This window comes from Melospiza georgiana, chromosome 16, assembly GCF_028018845.1.
Source record: "Melospiza georgiana isolate bMelGeo1 chromosome 16, bMelGeo1.pri, whole genome shotgun sequence".
In the NCBI taxonomy this organism is placed as follows: domain Eukaryota; kingdom Metazoa; phylum Chordata; class Aves; order Passeriformes; family Passerellidae; genus Melospiza; species Melospiza georgiana.
Genome location: NC_080445.1, coordinates 16,169,991 through 16,191,676, shown reverse-complemented (window position 1 = coordinate 16,191,676; position 21,686 = coordinate 16,169,991). Strand labels below are relative to the sequence as shown.

General features: G+C 51.8%; 2 protein-coding genes across 3 annotated transcripts; both read right to left on the bottom strand.

Annotated features, from left to right (window-relative positions):
* Window positions 1-259: 259 nt before the first annotated feature.
* LOC131090505 (uncharacterized) lies at window positions 260-7,415 on the bottom strand. Of its 2 annotated transcripts, none has more exons than XM_058035923.1 (6): window positions 6,670-7,415; window positions 4,109-4,243; window positions 3,238-3,920; window positions 1,675-1,765; window positions 1,418-1,564; window positions 260-1,294 (listed from the first exon to the last, which is right to left on the bottom strand). In XM_058035923.1, exons 1-6 carry the CDS (start codon window positions 6,764-6,766, stop codon window positions 1,104-1,106), a joined length of 1,344 nt encoding a protein of 447 aa, XP_057891906.1. In that variant the 5' UTR covers window positions 6,767-7,415; the 3' UTR covers window positions 260-1,103. The 2 variants fall into 2 exon arrangements, with proteins under 2 accessions (XP_057891906.1, XP_057891907.1); XM_058035924.1 differs by having other exon boundaries at window positions 1,675-1,762.
* On the bottom strand, window positions 6,687-16,722 carry AMDHD2 (amidohydrolase domain containing 2). Its single transcript, XM_058035928.1, has 12 exons — window positions 16,426-16,722; window positions 15,709-15,845; window positions 14,899-15,038; window positions 14,497-14,551; window positions 13,888-14,100; window positions 12,787-12,875; window positions 11,681-11,825; window positions 11,322-11,429; window positions 10,558-10,626; window positions 10,025-10,126; window positions 8,016-9,619; window positions 6,687-6,757 (listed from the first exon to the last, which is right to left on the bottom strand). The coding sequence occupies exons 1-11, from the start codon at window positions 16,506-16,508 to the stop codon at window positions 9,531-9,533; spliced, it is 1,230 nt and encodes a 409-aa protein (XP_057891911.1). The 5' UTR covers window positions 16,509-16,722; the 3' UTR covers window positions 6,687-6,757; window positions 8,016-9,530.
* Window positions 16,723-21,686: the final 4,964 nt, after the last annotated feature.

Sequence of the window (21,686 nt, the reverse complement as noted above, 5' to 3'; positions counted from 1 at the left end):
GCCAATGTTTTTCACCATCTCTCAGCTGCTCTCAGCATTCCCTGGATTCTGGCTACACTCCCATTTCCCACTTTTCACACAGGCTGACTGGGCTATAAAAGGCAAGAAAGCACTGCTCCCTAGGGACACCTGATACCATGTAGCCTTTCACAGCATTTCTCTCCCTTCAGCATTTTATATGCTTGGTGGGAAGATCTTCTGCATGAACTTAAGAGAAGGGTTCAGTAACCCAAGCCGTATTGAGTGGAGACACACATTCAAAAAGCCAAAATTTAATACAAATCAAATGGAAGAGAGTCTTTGGGCTGTGACAGTTTATTTTATGACCACCCAAGGCTGGCATGCACTAATTTTCTCTCTGAGGCACTAGTGGTCATAACTGAGCTACTAATAAAGTAAACTTTATTTAAGAGTTGATTGTACATCCTTCCTAGCTGTTCAGAACCTGGCTTCAGCAACAAAAAATTTCCCAGTTTTAGTGGAAACAACTGTCCTTACATCTCTAGGCTGGATTAAATCATGATGTGCAGTTTTATTCTAGGTCTGTACCTGTCAATGAAAGAGATGAATGAGCAAAAATGGGTCTCACTTTTCCCCAAAGACCCTGAGCTCGTGCTCCTCCATGTCAGGGATGACACACTGCTGGTATTTGCTGGATGCCAGAAGCTGCATTCACACAGACTTGGGGAGTGGAAGCACCCAGCTCTTCACTGCTCTGGATCTTGATTCCAAACCATTCCCTGCTGTATGCACTGCCACCTTGGCTGCTAGAAAGGCTCTGCTCTATTTAAAAGCAATGGGAGAAAGGGAAAAATCTCATGGTATAGAAGACAGATTCTACAGTTGATGTCAATTCTACAGGACAGAAAGCAGATCCTTCCACACTGCTGAGCCCTTCAAAGGTGCCTTTCTCCAGTGTGAGCACAGAGGAGCACTTATGTAGGCTGAGTATGCATAGTAGGCAGATCTGATTTAAACTTCTAGATAAGGCACCCTGGAAGAAGATTCAGAGATTGACACATGACATTTCCTACTGCACAACACCTTTCCACCATTCTTCAGTTTACAGGAGATCTGGCACAGTTTTAGTCAAAGTGACTTTTCTAGAAGAAATTAAAGTGAAATTCTTGGGGAGCTGTGAAATTGAATAAGCCTGTGTTAAGTGTCCTGTGTGACTCTGAAGAGGATTCTGCTGAACCTTGGCTCTTCCTGCAAACTCCCAAGCACTTCCGGATGAACTGGCCGTTCTTGTGGCTGCTTCCCCTCAAGTCCATGATCCTGGCAGATTTTGCAGCTTTAAGAGGGGAGAAAAAATAAGAGACATTCAGTCATTTCATATAGTGAGGCCTCAGTCTGCAAAGCATAGGGCAGGATTGAAGCCCTTTCTTCTCCTTCTCAGCATGCAAAGTTCTCCTACCTGTTTCCATAAGCTTCAGCTCTCTGCACAGCTCCTCCTGCATCTTCTTCCTGTAGTCTCCAAACATGGCTCTCATGAGCTGACGCTTCTTCACCAGGGGAGCCTTGTCACTGCGCAGGGTCCTGATGGCCCTGAGAGCCTCCTCAGCTGCACCAAAGGAGAAACAACTCACACGTTAGGGCTCCCTGCTGGCTCTGTCCCTGCCTTCCTGCCAATGCTGCCCCCAGGAGAGAACTCTTCTTTACTTCAACACTTACCCTGCTTTGGAGTGGGTTTCTGTGTCTTCAAGCCGAGTTCCAGCTGGTTCACACACCAGTCCACCTCTTTCCACAGCTGCTCATCTGACTGCTATCAACATGAGGCACATGAGCAAGAGGAAGTAAATCACCCAAAAATTACAGCAGCAGTTGCTACACAGGATGAAAGGGAACTCCATGAACTCAGGACTAGTTGAAATATTATGTTCTGGCAATCACTTAATAGACTTCATGACATTTTCCCTCTAGTGTTTTTCATCAGATAAACTAAAAGCACTGTGCAAATGTTTAGTTGCAGCTCACTGTCTCTATTAGATGGATTTAATGTGTGGCTGCCACTCAGAAGGTGCTGTTTTCTGGAAAGCTGTTCAGCTTTCAACGGAACTTACAGATGGGAGAAATAAACATTAACAACAAAAAGCCCCTATCCTCAAACCTGCACAAAATTTAAAAAAGCAAACAATGGGCAAAATCAGAAGCTGAGTCTTTCTTCTCAGCTCCTCTGTGCTTGCTCAGCCAGAAATGCATGAGGCACAAGGAAAATGAAGCCCATGGAGATGAAGGAAGCCAAGCACCATTGAGCAAAGCTAACTCAGCAGTGGGACAGGGAAACAGGGCTGCACCCTGGGACTGAAGCAATTCTTAACTGTTATGTACATGTAAATACAAATGCCCTCACACTGTCTCCTTTTACCTACAACAGTCTCCTTCCAAAGGACTGGAAGGGCTTTACCTGACCTTCAACTCTTCCTATGTCTCTGGTGCTCAGCAGTGTTTATCGGTAGGACTGCAGGTGAAGCAGACTTTTGGATGCAGTGTTCCAATGCCATTTCCTTGTAAAATATTAAGAAAAGGAAGGTTTTGTGCAATCTTGTGTTATAGTATGGATCAGCTGGCACTGTTTGTTAGTAAAACTTACACCAGTGCTGAAAAGTGAAATAAAATCAAGACCTTGACCGTAGCAGAATAGAAGACCTCAGGGTGTGCCTTAATGCTGTGTTTACACATAACCTGCAATTTCAGTTGATTTCTGGCCCATGCCCTACAGAGGAACCTTCTTGGAAGCACCCTTGAGCTCTACCACAGGTCCTTGGCTACACCAGGTGGCAGCTCTGTGCCTTGGCTTTGGTCCTTGTTCTACGAAAGCAATTCATCCTGCAACACACACATATGAGCTACAGGGCCTGGCTCAGCACCCACAAGGCACCAGCTTGGCACAAACTAAAGACAGTTACCTCCACAACTAAAAAGAGTTACCTCCATTTCCTGGTTTTATTTTCTTAAGAAAACATGGCATCCAGCTCCCCAGGATTAGCTGTCACAAGCCTAACCATGAAATCTTTCAGCACAAATCTGAAGGACCATTAACTTCCTTTGCTCTGGTCAGGTTCCTCAGCTGTGTAGCAGAGAAAGCAAACAGCTGCTGGAACATGTAAGCACCAAATGTGGTCCTTCAGCTTCCATCTCAGGGCAGTATGCTAATTGTTCATCTGTGCAAAGAGATAAAGTGGCTCTTTAGCTCGAGGGTTTATAAATAATGGGATTCCATCAGTATTTAATTACCTGAGAGGTCTTCTCATCCTGATGGGAAGTATCTGTAATTTTACAGCTGTTAGCTTCTGCCTTTGCCTTCCTGCTGGTCTCAGTTTCTTCTGTTTTGTTTTTACTGACAGGTGCTTTTTGTTTCTTCTTTTTTTTCTTCTTGGCAGCTCCACCTCCTGTTGATTTCTCTGTCATTGCCTCATCTGCAGAGGCTGTCTCTGTTTGGGGGATCTTTGATGTGACATGGCTTCTATCCTCTTTGGGTGCATTCCCTGTCACTTGAGTCACCTCAGGCTCCTGCAAGGCTGCAGCCTGTGGCAGAGCTGCTGATTCAGCAGGCAGTGAAGAATCTGCTGTATCCTCTGTATGTTGGCTTCCTGGAAGTAACTGAAGATGAGGACAGTCTTCATCTGGGATGGCAAAGTTGAAAGCAAACCTGGGTTCTTGTCCAGAGGCAGCAAACCTCAAGGGGCCATTCCAGTTCTCCTGCTTGGTGGCTCTGACATTGTTTTGTACCTGCTCAGCACCACTGTCACCAAGGTCAGCTTCTGGGTCAGTCCTGGAAAGTGGAAAATCAAATCGGAAGCTGCTGCCAGATGATGTGAACAACTCAAGCTTTGCCTCAGGGGTTGGCTCAGGCTGTTTCACACCATCTGCAGTCTGTCCCTTGCCTGGCTGTACTTCCACATCATCAGGGGTCATGCCTAGAAAATGCAAAGAATATTGTTTCAACACTGGTGTTCTCAGTGAACCAGTTTCCTACCGTGGGGGTGCCACTGCAGCTTCCACTCAAAGGCACTGCCAGAAAGGTGACTCAATTAATGCTGCACCCTAAGAAATCTACAGAAAAGAACCAAATCTCACCATCCCCCGAGAGATAGCTGAAGCTCACCTTTCTCAATGCTCTTCTGACCCTCATCCATCTTGAGACGACAATCCCCAAACTCATTGCTCATCACTTGTTGGTTCTCTGTGAGAGGAGCTGCAGGGGAGTGCAGGACCTTGAAAATGTGTTGGGTCTCCTCTGCTGCACTCAGAAAACACCAAGAGAGACAAGAAGCAGTTTACAGTGGGCCTTAAAATCCACACAGAGGGATGCTGATGAGTGACTCTTCTCTTAATGAGCTCTGTGTTCATATCACCTCTAACTAATCCATAACTAGCATTCAATTGAAAGAGAACTCCAAGTGCTTCCAGAAGCTTAAATACTGTGAGATGTTCCTACAGAGAGGGAAAAAAATCTTAACTTATTACTGACAGTCAAACTCTTACACTGCAGTAAGTGCACTGCTAATGGCACAGAAGCTACAGAGGGCTTAGCAATCTTTCCTTCAAGAGAAGACAAATTCCACAACCTAACTCAGTGTCTCTTCTCTGGAAAACTGGAAAAAATTTAAACAGAAGGCATACCCTGAAAAGCAGGACTCTTGCTCTTGCTTACAGACCAGCCTGAACACAAGAATCTAAAGCTTTTGTGTTAGAACAAATTCTCTAAAAAGAGTTGTTCTGTGACAGTGGTGCCCAAGACCTCAACTTGGAAGCACTAAATATAGTCTTGCAGTGTTTGTCCCACTTATTTTAAGCCACTGAACAACTTGAGAGTGGTACTGTGGAATGGGAACATCCCACCTCTCCCAGCTGCAGCACCTGACCATCCTCTCAGGAAAGAACCTTTCCCTAATCCAGCCTAAAAATCACCCCCTAACACAGCTCCAGCCATTCCCTGGGCCCTGACCCTGGTCACAGAAAGCAGAGATTGGAGCTGCCCCTGTGCTGCTCCTCAGGAGGAGCTGCAGCCCCAGTGAGCTCTGTGCTCTCCTCTCCTCCAGCTGAACAGACCAAGTGCCCTCAGCTGCTCCTCCTATGGCTTCCCCTGGAGACCCTTCCCCACCCTCACATCCCTCTCCTTGGACACTCCAACAGTCACAGACCCTTCTGATACTGTGGTGCCCCAAAGTGTCCCCAGCCCTGGAGGTGAGGCTGCCCCAGGGCAGGGCAGGGTGGGACAATCCCCTCCCTGTCTCAGGCAATGCTGTGGTGGGACAGAAGTGAGATGTACCTTCACAGCACCTGGTGTAGGGTCCTGACTACAGGAACTCCTGTTTCAAGGGGTTTGGCTAGCTGCAATCCAGACCAGTTACACAACAAGAGCTACAGAAAGCTCCAGGGAGCTGCTTCCCTCCTTCACCTGGGAGTTACTCTAAGCTGAGTACCTCATGCATACAGTGCTACAGCCAAACAAGTCATTGATTCAGACCCTGAATTCCTGGCTAGATGTTGGACCAGCCTCCTCACCAGAATTCTCCAGCAACTAGGACTCCAGGCAGAGCCTGGGTACCATCAGCAGCACTGCTCAGCTCTCTTGGCTCACACACTGTGCAAAAGGGCTCTTTTCTGGCCAGGGCACTGCTTCTGCTGCCTCTTTCCTGTGCTCAGCTCCTGCCTCCCCTCCAGGAGCTGCCTTCCCTCCTGCTGGGCACTGGGGACCAGTACAGGACACATTTCTAACAAAATGGTCTGATCACAGAATAGCTTGGGCAGAAACTTCAAAGCTCATCCACCCTGCCATGTCCAGGACACCTTCCACTGTCCCAGCTTGCTCCCAGCCCCATCCAGCCTGGCCTTGGGCACTGCCAGGGATGCAGGGGCAGCCACAGCTGCTCTGGGCACCCTGTGCCAGGGCCTGCCCACCCTCACAGGGAACAATTCCTTCCTATTATCTGATCTAAGCATTATCTCTGGCAGTGGGAAGCCATTCCCCCTTGTCCTGTCCCTCCATCCCTTGTCCCAAGTTCCTCTCCAGCTCTCCTGGGGCTCTGAAGTCTCCCCAGAGATTTCTCCAGGATGAACAATCACAACCCTTTCCCACAAGTCTTAATTCTTCCTGATGCTCAAGCACAAGGTGTAGGCACCTGTCAGTCACTGCTCCATCCTCAGGTGGACCAGCAAACCCTCACCTGAGCATCTTACACAGGGTTCACAGTGCTCTGCCAAGGTCAGGTACTGACCAGCAGCAGGACATGTGTCTGCAGCTCTACAAGATCAAACCATGACCTTATAGATTTTTATCTTTCGTGTAATTTTTCCCTGGAACAAGCTTCACAAAAATAAACCTACTGGTGTTTGAGGGCCAGCCATGCTGGCCCAGTATTTCCTTAAGATGAAAAACAAAGGCAGAGCTGTAGCAGAACCAAACAAGTCATTATATGGGAAAAATAGAACATGACAAAGAATACAGAAAACAGGGACGACAAACACTAAATGAATGAAAGATAAAACTGCTTCCAGAAACACAGTCCTTAAAGCCCAATGTTGTCCTGTGTTTAGAACAAATCCCAAATAACACAAGAACAGGGAATATAAAAGAGAGAAAAAACAGAAAAACATCCATATCTGCTAAATCACACCCAAGGCCAGAATAGGGGGAGTGTGGGCTGATAAAGAGGAACATACCTAGTTTGGAGTGCAGAGGGAGATGCAGATCTGCCTCCAGTTGTGAAATGCACCACTCCAGCTCCTCCTGAAACACACCTGGGGGAGCCTTGGACATCGTGTGGGGAAGGCAGAATGATTAGAAGCACAAATCTCTCACCTCAAAAACTGAGTTTTCTGAGGCCTCCCTTCTCACAGGAGGTCAGACCTGGCTTTACATTGGAAGTGTGCTGTGTAACAGTTCATTGTACCATAAATCAACACAGCACAGGGACACATGTCCTGTGTGGAGAGCACCAAATGAGCCCTCTGCATTACAAAAATCACAGCTCTCACTAGCAGGAAACCCTACTACTCCCGGCAAGCCAGGACTTCCCACAGATTTCTTTTTCATCTTTTTCTCCACCTATCCCTTTTAAAAAGTCCCAAATGGAAGATTTCTCATTTTTTCCTAAAGCTCAGGCAATGGCATAATATCTCCACAGCAGGAATTTCCCTTTAGCACAGCTCTGGTAACACACAGAATTTGTCTTTAGCCTAAACACGAGCCCTTGAGGCCCCATGTGCTATCCTTCTACACTGGCTGCCTCTTGAAAAGCAGGTGGAAGTTAAGGTTTGCAGCCCGCCTGGGGACAAAGCACACTAAAACACGGGGAACGAAAAGAATGCTCAGGATAAGGAGACGAGCAGGGATTGGGAAAGGCACCAGGGCTGGGAAAGCCTTTAGGGAGAACGCGCTCGGGCCCGGTGCCGTGAGAGGGGCCGGGCCTTACCTGCTCCATGCCGGGCTCCCCGCACCGCCGCCGCAGGAAGCGGCCCCAGCGCACCGCCCACCTCCGGTCACGGGCCTCGTGTGTGCTCCGGGAGCGGCCCCGCCCGGGCCGGCCCCGCCGGCTGGAGAGCTCGGGGCCCGCTCTGGGCCTCTCGAAGCCCCCCGGACCCTCCGCGGGTCCTCCCCCGGCCGCGGGCTCAAGGCGGGCGGGCCGGGCCGTGCTCAGCGCTCTGGCCGCTTCCCGCGCTGCCGCCGCCGTTCCGCCCGAGAGCGCCGGGCCCCACGCTCCAGCGCCCACCTTGCTTGTGCCCCCTGCGCCTCCCTACTGCTGCCCTGAGCCCCACACCGTGCCGGACACACGTGTGCCCACGGAGCGGGCCGCGGGGATCCGGCGGTGCCGCCTTCCCTGCGCCAAATCCCCGCAGGAGCGCCCAGACCAGCCCCGGCCCCTCACATGCCGGCCTGACGGAGGCCGTGCCAGCAAGCACCAGGGCAGGCAAAAAAGGTTAATACACACCTACTGGTACTGTCTATTCGCATTTCTGTTTTAGATTTCCTTTTGATTGTTTAATTTTGTAAATAAAAAGTTAGACACCTTGTTTCATAGGCATTTTTCCCTATTGGATTGTTTCCAACAACAGCCAGCTGATCCCCGTGAGGTCAGTACTGCAGCAGCACAGCGTGTCACTGCACAGGGTGTGCCGTCTCTCAAATGTTCAAACCATGGAGGTTATAATTTTTCTTGACATTGGCAGTTGATGTTAGAAATTCTCCAAGGCTGACAGAAGGGCTCTAAAGTCCTGGGGAATCACTTCGAAATGTTGCTGCTAAAGATTATAAAATGCTACTGGAAAAATCGGTACATTTCTGACAATCCCAACCTGACTTCTGTCTGCCTTACAATCTCCACCCTCACTGAGACTTGGCCGTTGTCTGAGCCATCTCCTCATTACAAAAAACACCTCAGTGGTTTGAGCCTTAACCAAGGTTGTCTTGAGACTTTATCTCGAGGCTTATTCTGAGTGGTTGAGTAGGGTCAAAATTAGCCTCAGCCTTCATATACAAGTGTCCCAGCATCAGGAAAAAATCTGACAGTCAAGTATTGGAGAAGATAATGAGCACAAAATAATGAGTTATTGTATCCATCTTGAAAAGCCAGAATCCCACCGCAGTTTTCCTCTCCCTCAGTGCCTGAGCTGGACTGAAGGCTTGTGAACCTGTCACCACCAGTCTGGCTGCATCTCCTATAGCAAAGTTTCCCATCCATAGCCTGAGGAATGAACACACCCACCAGGCGATGCAAAGGCTCTTCTTGGTATGGCTGGCACAGAGCCTGCAGAACCCATCCAGACAGAGCAAGGAGTGAAAGGAGCAGTTTTATGTGGTAGGACGCTGTTCATATCTCCAGCTCTGTAGACTCAATGCCCATGCAGGGTAAAGGCACAAAGGACCAGCAATGCCTTGGTATTCCTGGGTTTGATCTCTGCCCTGAGGATTCAGCCCCACAAGGACACTGACTAAGCGAGATGTGGCAGCCTTGCTCTGAGGACACACGACAAAAGGGCTGTCAGGAGATCCAAATATGATCCTCAGCTTCTGCTTACACAACAGAAACCTTGTCATGGGAAGAGCTGCGAGCTGAGCTGGTGGAAGCTGATGTCTAACAAGTCATGGCTGCCTCGGAGCAAAGCAAACAGCAGGCAGAAGAATTGGAATGGCTTGAGCCTGCCTCAGGTGCAGAGCAGGTTTGTGTGTGCTGTAAAAACTGTGCAAAGGCTGGGACAACTCCTCACTGCTGTCAGATGGTGACAGGAGCACCAGTCTGGGGGCAGGACAGCTGTGCAGTCCTGTAGGTCACTCCAGGACTGGCATTCCTTGCCAGCACAGAGCTGCCTTCTTTCCCCATACCACCAACTGAGCACCAACAAATTCGTAGCAGGCATGGCTATAACTGGAAGCTGGAAAATGCAGCTCTTTGGTATGAGGCTCCTTTGAGAGAGTTGCAGGAAAGAATTGGGAAAAAAAAAACCAAAAGAGAGAAATGGGGTGGTTGCCAGAGCTGCTAACCACAGTGCCAGTGAGCCTTGGAGGGCACTGGGACAGCCCAGTGTCACATGCCCGACACATCCTGTCGCCAGACCTCCTCGCCGGCAATGTACGTGGCTTGCACATACAGGCTGTCATTCAGCATTAGGAAATCTGTGTGGGACAAGAGAGAAAGAAAGCAGCTGTCAGAATGGAGCTGCTGGAGTTGGCCGGGGAGAGCTGAGATCATTGGGGAAGGGTTTCTCCCCACCCCAGGATGGCACTGCAGTACAATCCTGGCAATGGCAGCTCTGCTTTCTGCTCAGCTGAGATGTGGGGGGCACTCCAAAGGGCTTCCCAAACACCACCAGCATCCAAGGGAAAAGCCACTGGAGCAAAAAGGAAAAACCACTGGAGCAAAAGCCCAGAGCATATCCCAGGTGGAGCAAGTCTCCCTGCAGCTCCCACCAAAACAGGGCATGAGCATATGCTTACAAAGCAGCCCCTGCTTTGCTCCAGCACTTGTGAGCCCTGACACCATTGTCTCCATACCAGTACATGCTGTGCCCACACCAGTACCTGCATCGGAGTCATAATTCAGTGTCCCCTTTTTATGTTCAATCCCCAGGAGCTGAGCGGGATGCAGAGACGCCGCCTCCAACGCGGTCTCTACCGAGCACCCTTGGACAGAGAATTTGGGAGATGTTAGGGCAGCCAGAGCCCCATTGCCACAGCAGCCCAAATCCCCCTGGACAAGGCAACACCCAACCAGGCAGTTGATGGACCCAAGCTGGAACACCCTCAGCACAGCCAGCTGGAGCTGGGAAGGGAAATATCCCTACAGGGGAGAGCAGGCATAGGAAAACTGAACACCTAGGGTATGGAGAAGAGAAAACCATGCACTTTTGTGAGGAAGAAGCAGGAGAGTTCACCTCTCATTAGTTCTATTAGTTCCCCCTCAAAAAGGGGCTCATCTGAGGGCACTGATCCCAGGCCTTACCACGTCTCAGGTGAGAGGGAACATTCCTGGTGAAATGGACACATCTGGCAAAAGCAAGCCCTCCTCCCGTGTCAACATAGGGAGCAGCAACTTGTGGACAAGGCTCTCTTACCTGTGGCTTCTTGGAAGTGTCGCACACAAGTGTCCATGGTCGCCACGCTGCCACTCAGGGTCTTTGTACCTGGGAAGGAACAGGATGGCACTGAGCAGCGCCCATAGCTCACAGCAAGAAGCAGGGCACTAGGGAAGCATAATGGGACTAGAAGTGCAGAAGTCCTGTGTTGCAGGAGGAGCAAGCTGAAGGGCCTGCAGCCACTTCCTGCTGGAGCACAGGAAGAGGTATGTGGGTGTTATCCCCAGCTCCACTATCACACCAGCTGCACTGGGTGAAAACCAGCTCACAACACAAGCATCTGTTCCCAGAGACAGGGAATGGAGAAAGGAATGCTCCTTCACTGAAATACCGTCCCAGTATTCATCTGCTTGGGAATTTGAAACTTAGGGAATTTAGCTAGCAGGAAGTAGTAGTGTTATAATGAAGAAAAGGGACAATAGATATATCTAAGATTTCTCTGTCCTTACTAATGCCCTGAACCTCTAGCACCCTTGACACTGGGCAATGAAGCTTTCTTTCAAAGATGTTGCAGACAGCTATAACTGAACAGATCCTCCACAAGGGTGGCACACTTCTCCTCTTTACCAGGAGTTTCATTATCCCCAAGGCCAAGACACTGCAGATCCACCAGGCATCAAAACCCAAGAGGGTGGCACAAACGCTGCCACACACCGACAGGGACAGCAAGGTGTGCTCAGCTCCTCGGGATGGTGCCAGTGGCAGCACTGTCCCCAGCTCTTCAGCAGAGGGACAGCACTAACCTGCGATGTAGGTGTTCAGCCCATCGATCTCCACTACCTGCTGACCCAGCGTGTGCCGACCCGGTGCCAGCCCCATGCCAGCGATTGCATCTGTCACCAGCACCAGCCCTGGGGAACAGAAGGAAAGGGGCCTTGTCAACACTGCTGCTGGTTTTGCTGCAGCTCCAAGTACTGTGCTCTGTTGACCCTCCCAGAGAGGAACCAGGTGTCTCCAGCCACATCGCACCAAAGCGAGAGGACTGAGGGATCAGCACATGTGGCTGTGACCTTCCAGACAGCAAGGGCAGCACAAATGTCTTCTGGGAGTTGGTACAGTGCTTGGAGTGGCTGGTAACACTGTGGGGACTGCCATGGCTCACCTTTGGGGTGGGCTCGGTGGGCAATGCGCAGGGCAGCGGGGTTGGTGTGGATGCCATCAGAAATCATGCCATAGAAGACCCTCCGCCCAGCAGGAATCTTGTCACTTGTCAGCAGCCCCACAATGCCAGGGTCACGGTGGTGGAACTGCTCGAAGGGAGAGAGGGGACAAGCTGTGGAGGACCAGGACACACTGGCTGAGACTTCACTTCAGGGGATGCAGTGCCATCTCTATCACAGTGCCTGGCAGCTTTACCAGGCAAACCTGGGCATTGCCGTGAATCACAGAATCACAGGTTGGTTTGAGTTGGAAGGGACAATAGAACTTATTTTGTTGCAAACCCTGCCATGGGCAGTGTCACTTTCCACTATTCCAGGGTGCTCCAAGCCCCATCCAGCCTCACCTTAAATGCTTCCAGGGACAGGACAACCACAGCTCCTCTGGGTGCCAGGGTCTCAGTACCCCCACAGTCACGAATTTCTCCTCAATATTCCATCTAACCCTGCCCTCTGGCAGTGGGAAAACATTCTTCCTTGTCCTGCCACTTCAGGCCTTTGTCCAAAATCCCTCTCCAGCTCTCCTGGAGCCCCTTTAGGCACTGGCAGGGGCTCTGAGGTCTCTCTGGAGCCTTCTCCTCTCCAGGTGAGCACCCCCAGCTGTCCCAGCCTGGCTCCAGAGCAGAGGGGCTCCAGCTCTTGGAGCATCTCTGTGGCCTCCTCTATGCTCACTCCAGCAGCTCCACATCCTTCTGATGTTGGCCCCCGGGCTGGAGGCAGCTCTGCAGGTGGGGTCTCACCTGAGTGGGGCAGAATCCCCCCTTCCCTGCTGCTCACACACAGGAGGGTGTCTGGTGCACACAGCAAGGGCATGTCCCGCTCTCACCCACCAACACTTCCCAGTCCTTCTCTGTGATGAACTTCAAGAGTCTGCTACATCCTTGACTCTCTTTCAGATCCAGCAACAGGAATGTGAAGCCAGAGGTTCAGTGCCAAAACCTCATTACAAAGCATGGTACAAAACCAGCTGGGGAGAACACAGACCCATGGGGAGCAGGAGAGAAAGCCCAAAAGCAGCCCTGGAGCAGGGCAGGTGCCTCTGGGGACTCACCGGCAGCATGGCATTGAAGAGGTGAGTGATGAAGGTTGCTCCGTGCTGCACAGCCTCCTCAGCCTGGGAGAGATTAGCCACTGAGTGACCTGGGAACACAGACCAACCCCTGATTCCTCTGCCCACCTTTCCACTGATTTCCCTATAGGAGCAAAGACACTCCATCACTGGACTATGCTCTAATGCCCACCCTGGCCTGAGGTCACAGATGTGTCTGGCCATCACCTGGGGGGATTCTGGGAGTGGGTGCTTCACCCAAACTCCTTCAGTATTCACACCACAGCTGTCACAATGCTGCCTTGCTCACAGCATGCTGTCTTCAGGCTGAGTTTGAGGTCCAACGATACACCTTTCTGCTGGCCTCAGATACTTAAATGTTTTGTAGAGAATTATCAGAGGACACCCTCACAACAGTGGGAACTTTGCCAGGAAAACATATGGGAATCAAACTATCCAGAAAGAAACTTCTGTTTCCCCAACAGGACAGCAGCTCTGTGGGCTAACCTTGCCTTTCTGGAGTTCTTTATGTGGCTTTGGGATAAGAGATAGTATGCTGTATGAATGCCCTTTTCACTTGAGGTTTAATTCTACCCTGAATAACTTCCTCCCTTTAAAAAAAAATCTTCAATGATCTGAGACAAAGAAGAGTTTGTGAAGCAAAGGAAAAGAAAAATGCAGCCAGCTTTAAGTCAGAGGCCAGCCAGATGTTGGAGGGAGAGGTTCCTACACTACTGCTGGTTGAAAAACAGTTTTATCAAACCAACAGTAACCTTTGGAAAATGATTTCGCCTGTCTAAGGCTTAAAGCAGTGGAACTTCAGAGTTTGAACCTTCCACATCATCAAACCTCCACCTAAGACTGCTATTCTTCCCTGTGTTAGAACAGCACCTTGTGCTTACTGCAGGGGCTCCTAAGTCAATAGAAACTTGGGCCCTTGCCATGACAGACTGACAGCATCAAGCGAGGTCCCCATTTGTGACAGGTCTGTCACATCCAGAATCCCACCCTGTCCAGCTGCATTGAGACACTGTCAGAGACGCCACAGCCCCAAGGGAGGGGCGGCCAGAGCTCCCCCCACGCCCTGGGTGCCCCAGCCCTTACCCAGCGAGACGCAGATGCCCCGCTTGGTGAGCTCCCGGATCACCTCACTGCTCCTCCTCATCTCAGGGGCCAGGGTCACTATCTGCACACAGTCCAGGGAGCCGTAGGTGGCAAGCAGGTCCTGGAAAGCGCCCGCCTCAAAGGTGCGGAGGCAGTGCTCCGGGTGGGCACCCTTCTTCTCCTTGCTGATGAACGGCCCTTCCAGGTGGGCTCCTGTCAAACAGGAACAAGGAACCATGACCCTTCCTCCCCCTGCCAAGGACCAAGAAACCTGCTGTGTCTACTCTGCTCCAGTCACACCCTTGCTATTTTTCTGCAGCAAAACACGTCTCGGGCAACTGTGAGCTCAGCACAGTGAGGATGCAGTGCTGGCCACTGGCCAAGCCAAGCCACCCCACTGCTCCAGGGGCTGGAGCAGTGTGTACGACAGCAGAAAACACAGTAAAAGCCAGGCATGGACTAAGGGACAAGGTGGGTCTGTGCCCACCTGTGCATCCCTCCCACTGAGGGTTCCAGCCCCTATTTGTGCTCTGTAACTTCTTTCACCTCAACCATGAACAAGATAATTGCCCACCTAGAGTAGCACCACAGAGGGACAAATCCACTTACCCAGGACTCCTGCTCCATGGGCTCCACCATTTCTTACACTGATCTGAGGGAGAACCTAGAGAAAGGGGTTTGTCAGACATGGCAACACAGATACAGCCCCCCAGCCTGCCAAATCAAACCCAAATGTCAGGTCTGCAGGGAGATTTCTAGCTGGACCACTTGGGACCATCACAGCCCACAAAGGAAAAGCTGTCTGCAAGCCTTGGTGTGCAGAGCTTGCTTGGGAGACATGGCTGTCTCAGCATTCTGAAGGCTGAGGGCAAGAAACCCAGGGTAGAGTCCAGCTCCTCATGCCCATAGCTTTTCTGCCCTGGCAGCTATCCCAGTCTTGGCCTACCCACCTCCTGATACCAACCTCAGTCCCTGATCACCCTGCAGATGGGAGAGGAGAAGGCTCCTTACCTGGTGGTACACAGATGGAGGAGAGGTCACCAGGGTGGGACAGAAAGAGGTCACTCCATGGGAGAGGATTTTCTGACTGACCAGGTCAATACCTGATTTGAAGTCATCTGTAGCCAGAGAGAAGTCCACCCCAAAGCCTCCTGCACCACAAACAAAACAGGGGTGAAACTGCTGCTTCCCCAGGAGTGTGCTCCACCCAGAAACACTGAAGAAAGACTTTGTGTGACTGCAGGGAGATGTTCCATTTGTAGGGTGCTGACACAGAGGGCTCCACCAGCACTTCTGTCCTACATTCTAAGGTTCCACAAGTACAAATCTCACCATCACTGCCCTGACTAAGTGCTCTTTCCCACAGCACTCCAGTGTTTTGCAAGCACAGCCTTTTTATTTTGATGCAGGGCAAAATGTGACGATTCCCAGCTGAAAATGGAACGGCCTACCAACTTTAGCTATCATAGAACAAGCCCCTCTTTCCTTCTGAACAAAGCTGTTGCTGTTAATTGTTATCGTTCCTATGGGAAGTCTTGCCCTCTCCTCCCACATCCTGGAAAGGGTAGGGCAGGGATCCTTCCAGTGCAGGTGCAGGGTAAAATATAGATAAAAATGAGTTCAGAGGAAACCCTCACCTGGCCAAAGGGGATCACTTACACAATAGCAGCTACCATAGGCAAAATTGCTCTTTGTCATTGGTTGGGTGACTAACAACTCCCCTGAGCAACTGAAACGTGGCCATGGGCACTGGGGCTGGGGGTCAGGGATGGACAAACCCGGGATGCCCCCAGTATATGAGTGCATGTGGCTTCACTGTACCATTGATCTGGACATCGATGAAACCTGGGGCGATGATGCTGTCCTTGCAGTCCAGCTGGACATCAGCAGAGCCCTTTTCGTCAAAGAAGAGTTTCTCTGGGTTGAGGATCTTCCCCTCTCGCACCCACAGGTCCTCCCTGGAGGGACAGTCACACACACCAAGCTCTGGTGCCATCTGCAGCACGTGGAGCAGGTGGCTGTGCCCCAGCGATCCTGAGCAGAGTGCATCCCACCGGCAGCTCCAGCCACGGGCTCTGCGATGTCTGCCAGAGCACAGCTGCTCTTTCAGCTGGGACACAACGAGCAGCCCTCTCTGCCTGGCTCTGGCTCTACAAAACTCACAGGAGCGGGATTTTCATGGGCTGCCCCTCGAAGGTGGTGGTGATGATGGCCAAAACACCAAGGGGCTGGCAGAAGAGGCAAAACAACAGGGACCGTACACCGCAGCCACCCCATCTCCCTCCAAAGCCGGCAGAGGGGACACGGGACGGCAGAGCGCGGCAAGGGGAGCGCCAGCAGCCGGGGCACAAGGGGAGCTGGGACAGTCCCTGGGCACTGCAGGGCTCAGGTCAGCTCGGCAGCCTGTCCGGCAGCCCCACTGCCCGGGCACCCACGGACAACACGACACCCCCCAGACAGCCCTGGTACCGCCGGCCATCTCGGTACCCCCGAGAGACCCGGTACCCGCAGCCACTCTGGCACCGCCGGTGCCCTCACCTCTGGAGCCGGTGCTCCCTCAGGATGCGGCAGTTGGTGAACTGCACGATGGGCGCGTCCGAGACTGATTTGTTGGACGGCATCGCGTGGCAGCGGGAGCCGGCGGCAAGCGCGAACCCCCTGACGGCCGGCGCCGGGGGAAGGGACCGGGAGTGGCGAAGCAAAGCCAGGCCGCGGCTCCGGTGCGAGCGGCTGCCGCGGGACTGGACAGCCGGTGAGGGGCGGAGGCACCGGAGCACCGCCCCCGGGGCAGGCGAAGGGTGAGCTCCCTGCCCTGCCCGGCGCTCTGAGCCGACGCTGTGAGGAACAATCCCCACTGGGCCGGGCGGGCGGGCGGGCGCCGCCGCGGCACCCGAGGAGCGCCAGCCCGGGACGCTGTCCCAGCCCGGGGCACCGGGGCCGGGGGCGTGGTCTGGGCGCGGCCTCGCCCCACGGCACCGCCCACTCCCGGTCACCTGAGCGCGCTGGCACGTGCCGGGATTCCCCACCCGCCCTGCGGCACGTGACCGGCCCCGGAGAGCCGCCATCACGGGAAGGGCGCCGCCATCTTGAGAAGGGCGGCGGCGGAAACCCGCCTCGTGAGACCCCGTCACGAACCCTTCATGAGCTCCCACCGTGACACCCCACCCGGAACCCGTCATGAGCTCCCATCGTGAGCCCCCATCCTGAACCCCCGTCATGAGACCCCATCGTGAGCCCCCATCCTGAACCCCCGTCATGAGACCCCATCATGAGCCCCCATCATGAGATCCCATCATGAGATCCCTTCGTGAGACCCCATCCTGAACCCCCGTCATGAGATCCCATCGTGAGACCCCATCGTGAGCCCCCATCCCGAACCCCCGTCATGAGACCCCATCGTGAGACCCCATCGTGAGCCCCCATCCTGAACCCCCGTCATGAGACCCCACCGTGAAGCCATGTTGACACCCCATCCATCGTGAGATTCCATCCGGAGATCCCCATCCTAGACTCCATTTTGAGACCTCTGAGAACCCATCCTGAGACCTCCATCCCAAGATGCCCACAGTGCCACCCTGGGCCCCCCAGCCCCTGTGTACCTGAGGGAAGCTGACAAGGCATGGGTCCACTCAGGTGATGTAGGCTCTGGCACTGCTGATGAATCTCTCCTAGGAAAGTGATGGGGGATGTAATTGTGTATGAATGAAATATCCCTGTCTGGCCTGGACTTGGATTTTTATTAGGTTTTGAGCCATGCTTATCATTCCACGATGTCAGTGCTTATCCATGGTACAAGCTGCTCCTATTGTCAGCAGGATGCTGGGAAAGGGGCCTGAAAGCAAGAGATGGGAATGATGCTGGTTGAGGCTGGGAAAACAATGTGCAGCACTGTTTTGGGAATTTGAGGCTAAGACTGGTTTCAGTCCACAGAGATGCTCCAAAACCTGAACCCCTCTGCTCTAGAGTCAGGCTGAGAGAGCTGGGGAGGCTCACCTGAAGAAGAGAAGGCTCCATGGAGCCCCTTCCAGGGCCTAAAGGGGTGCCAGGAGACCTGGGGAGGAACTGTAGACAGGGGCCTGGAGGGGCAGGACAAGGGGAATGGCTTCCCACTCACAGAGGACATGGTTAGATGGGATATTGGGAAGGAATTGTTCCCTGGGAGGGTGCTGAGGCCCTGGCCCAGGGTGCCCAGAGAAGCTGTGGCTGCCTCTGGATCCCTGGAAGTATTTAAGGCCAGGCTGGACAGGGCTTGGAGCAACCTGGGCTAGTGGAAAATGTCCCTGCCCACAGCAGGGGGTGGAACTGGATGAGCTGTAAGGTTTTCCTCACAAAATTATGCACATCTGGAACACCCAGCACTGTATTGCTGGGAATGATTTTTAGCTTCATACAGGTGGAGGAGACCCCAAAATCAGAAGTTGAGAAGATGAATTCTAAAAACAGCTCTCAGCCCTGCTTATCCGTCTGTGAAGAAGAAACGGCCCATCCAAGCTGTTAAATCGAATTTGGATGTCAGAAGGCATGTATAGCACCCAAACTGCCTGTGGCCAAACAGGTCCCTGCCCCAGGAACACACAAGCTGACAGGGCTGTGACAGTGACTTGAGCTGGCAGTGGAAGAGATGCTGAGGTAAAGGCAAATACCAACTGCAGAGATAGGAACACCCACCATAAATATCCTGCCTTTGAGCCCACCTGGAGCACTGACAGAGCTTCACCTCAGAACCCTTCAGCCACACAGATCCTCAGGCTGCCAGTCCCAAGCCTGGATTAGAGTGCTCCGGTCTGTGCTGCTGGGAGAAGCGAACAGACCCTGCCAAGCAATGGGCATCTGCTCCAGAAGGCTGCAGATATATCATCCAGCCCAGCTTGTGGCATGTTCTGCTAAAGTCTGAATCCTTTGGATGTTCTCCTTTTATTTCTCAGCATTAAATTAGCCTTGTCTTGCACTGCCAATACTGCACACTCCCCTAAGAATAATTCCATATTCTTTCCCTCCACCGCCCCAGTAACAGGCAGAAGGAATCACAGGCTGTAGTTTTGCTTGCATTTTCTTTAGCAAACCTGGTTTTTTTTTCCTTCAGGTTGAGTTATTTTTAATCTGGCTCAATTCCCAAATCAGGTTCACCACCTGGCAGCAAGAGCACTTGTACCTGCACACTTGGGAGGAGCTGGGAGCACATGGAGCAGCTGCAGGAGTAGGGCAGGGGCCAGCACTGCTGCTGCATCAGGGGTTCTTGAAATATGGCCTTGTCTTCTGATTTTCACAGGCATTCACAAAGATGTGTAAGAAATTGTCCCAAGGCACACAGGAGCCATGGAGGCTGCTTAGAGCAAACTGCCAGTCTTGGGAATATACATGATTTCCCAAGATTTCTCCTTAGCCTACCTCATGCAGACAGCCATTAGAACAGGGTGGCTGAATTCACTCTCTGCCACTCAAGTCACCCTTTTCCTCTCTGCCAAAGGCAAAGGAAGAAAGCACAGGTGTAACAGCACAGACAGGGCAGTTCAAAGTGCCAGAAAAGGCTCTGGAACTTACACAGTGCCAGAAAAGGCTCTGGAACTTACACAGTCCCTGCTATCCCCTTGATGAATCCTGAAGAGCCAAACCTGATCCTGTGTTGAGGGCAGCCTATCCCTCAGCAAAAGGAAAATGGGAAAGACAAGCCACCAGTTCTCCAGGAGCTGCACCCTGCCCAGCTTGTGCTCTCTCAGGTCTGAGAGAGCTGTCAGGGGTCTGTAGGTACCTTATGGGTACAGTGTGGGTGCCAAAAGCCTCAGCCCCTAAATACTGTAAGGTTAGGGCAGGATTTTTCCCTGAGTACTTTTGTGTTGTGACACAAGAACCAGCTTGGCTGAAAACCACTGATACAAGTTGCAAAGCTGTGTCTCTCAGGAGCTCACTGAAGAAAAAAATAACAGCATTTATTAGCTTTAACAGGAACAAAAATGGAGAAGTGTTTTGGGACAAAATCCTTTGACCGTGAAACAGAAAATTCCCACTTCAGGGCAAGTAGCATTGCAAAGATGTGCTCTGGGTTTAATTTAATCATGTCAAGAGAAAAAGATAGTTAATAGCTGTAAAACTAAGTCCTGAAGTAACTCTCACCTGAGCACAGTGATGGTTTGGACAGTACAGCCAGCTGGAAACATCAGAATGCCCTACAATCAGTATCCCGTGGCCAGCCTGTGAAGGAAACAAGGTTTGCTGAGAGCTGCAGTCATTAGCTCTGCTGTTACTCTGTAATTAAAAACAGCAACTTCGTTTCTGGGATCAGCTTCTCATAACAAGGTCTTTATTTCTCAAAAGCTTTTCTTTTCCAGGTTACCATGCTTCTCTGTAAGCCAGATCTCCCCAGGAAAGCCAATCTCTCAGCAATCAGAGATAAAACGCTGGTACTGAAAAATGCTTCTCCAACAGCAGTGAAAACAAAAATTGCTGCCTTTGGAATAAAACAAACAAAAAACAGTGTGAAAGGGTTAACAAAGAACAAGGTCAGCAGGCTCTGTGGAGGCATTGTCTGTGCTGGCAGCTCTGGCATCTGCTCCTGAACCTCGCAGAGCCTGCACTGACTGCGGCTGGCCCCGTCCCTGTGGTGCTGCTGCTGCAGAGGCCCCGCTCTGCTCCGCTCCTCTCCGCAGGGCTGACTCACCGCAGCGCTCCCAGCCACGCACGGAACACAAAGGCACCGCGGCTGTGCCGGCACTGCCACCCCCTCCCCTCCTCCAAACCTCCACCGAGCCAATCCCTGCCAGCTGGGACTGCCCTCTCATCTGCCGTGCTCCTGGCAGTAAAAGAATTTCAAAAACCCCAAAGGTCCCTCATCTTAATGCCGCGAGTCACTTGAGAAACGTGCTGATGCAATAGTACCAGCACAGGGCTTGAAATGGGAGTTTCCAGCCGGGAATCATCACAGAGGATTCAGAGCATCACATGTCATGGCTGAGGCACTACAGACTAATGTTAATCTGACTCTGGGTGTATTTGCAGGTACTTGGCACAAAGTGATCCTCCCCCAATCCATGCCCACCCCAGCTCTATTCTTCTTGCATGGGTACATTAATGACTAAGGTTTCAAGTTCTAAGGCATGAAGCAAAATGCCATTGAAGGGATTTTCCCTGCACTGGTTCTGGTCCTATTAACTGCCTCTGCATGATGCCACCAACTTACAAGGGACCTTAAGGTACCTTGGAACTGGGGGCCTTTCAATTGCTTATTGCTTTTGGAGATGAGAGCACTTACCTGCTCCCTTAAATGCAAGACTGGCAGTAGGGTCCCCTTACAGAAGCTAGAACCAAATGTTAAGCATATTTGCAACCCCAGACAGGCCCCTCTCCTATCCTTTCACACAATTTGACTTGCCAAATTCAATTCCTCTCAGCAGAACTGCAAGCTGGATGCAGCATCCTCTCCAGAGCCTGGGATTGGGATTCACCCCTCAGCTGCAAGCTGTCACACTGCACCAGGAAAGCTCCCTCTGCAGTCAATGTGACACAATCAACCTACAGATTCCATAAACACTTATGACCTCTGGGGAAAGCCTAATTCTGAGATTTTGTCTACTTTTGCTGCTGAAAGGAATTACTGAAACCATTCAGATCAGGAGTGTCACCTTCTACCATCCACTGCTTCAGCAGGCATGCAGGATTTTCCTTCAGTCAGCTTACACCTTTGTACAGCCCCACCACCACCTCACACTGCCACAAAGCAAAGCACTGCCCAAGAAAAACCAGCCCACTGAGAGGTGACTGCATAGGGATCAGTGTTCTAGCAAACAGCAAAAAATAACCCCAGT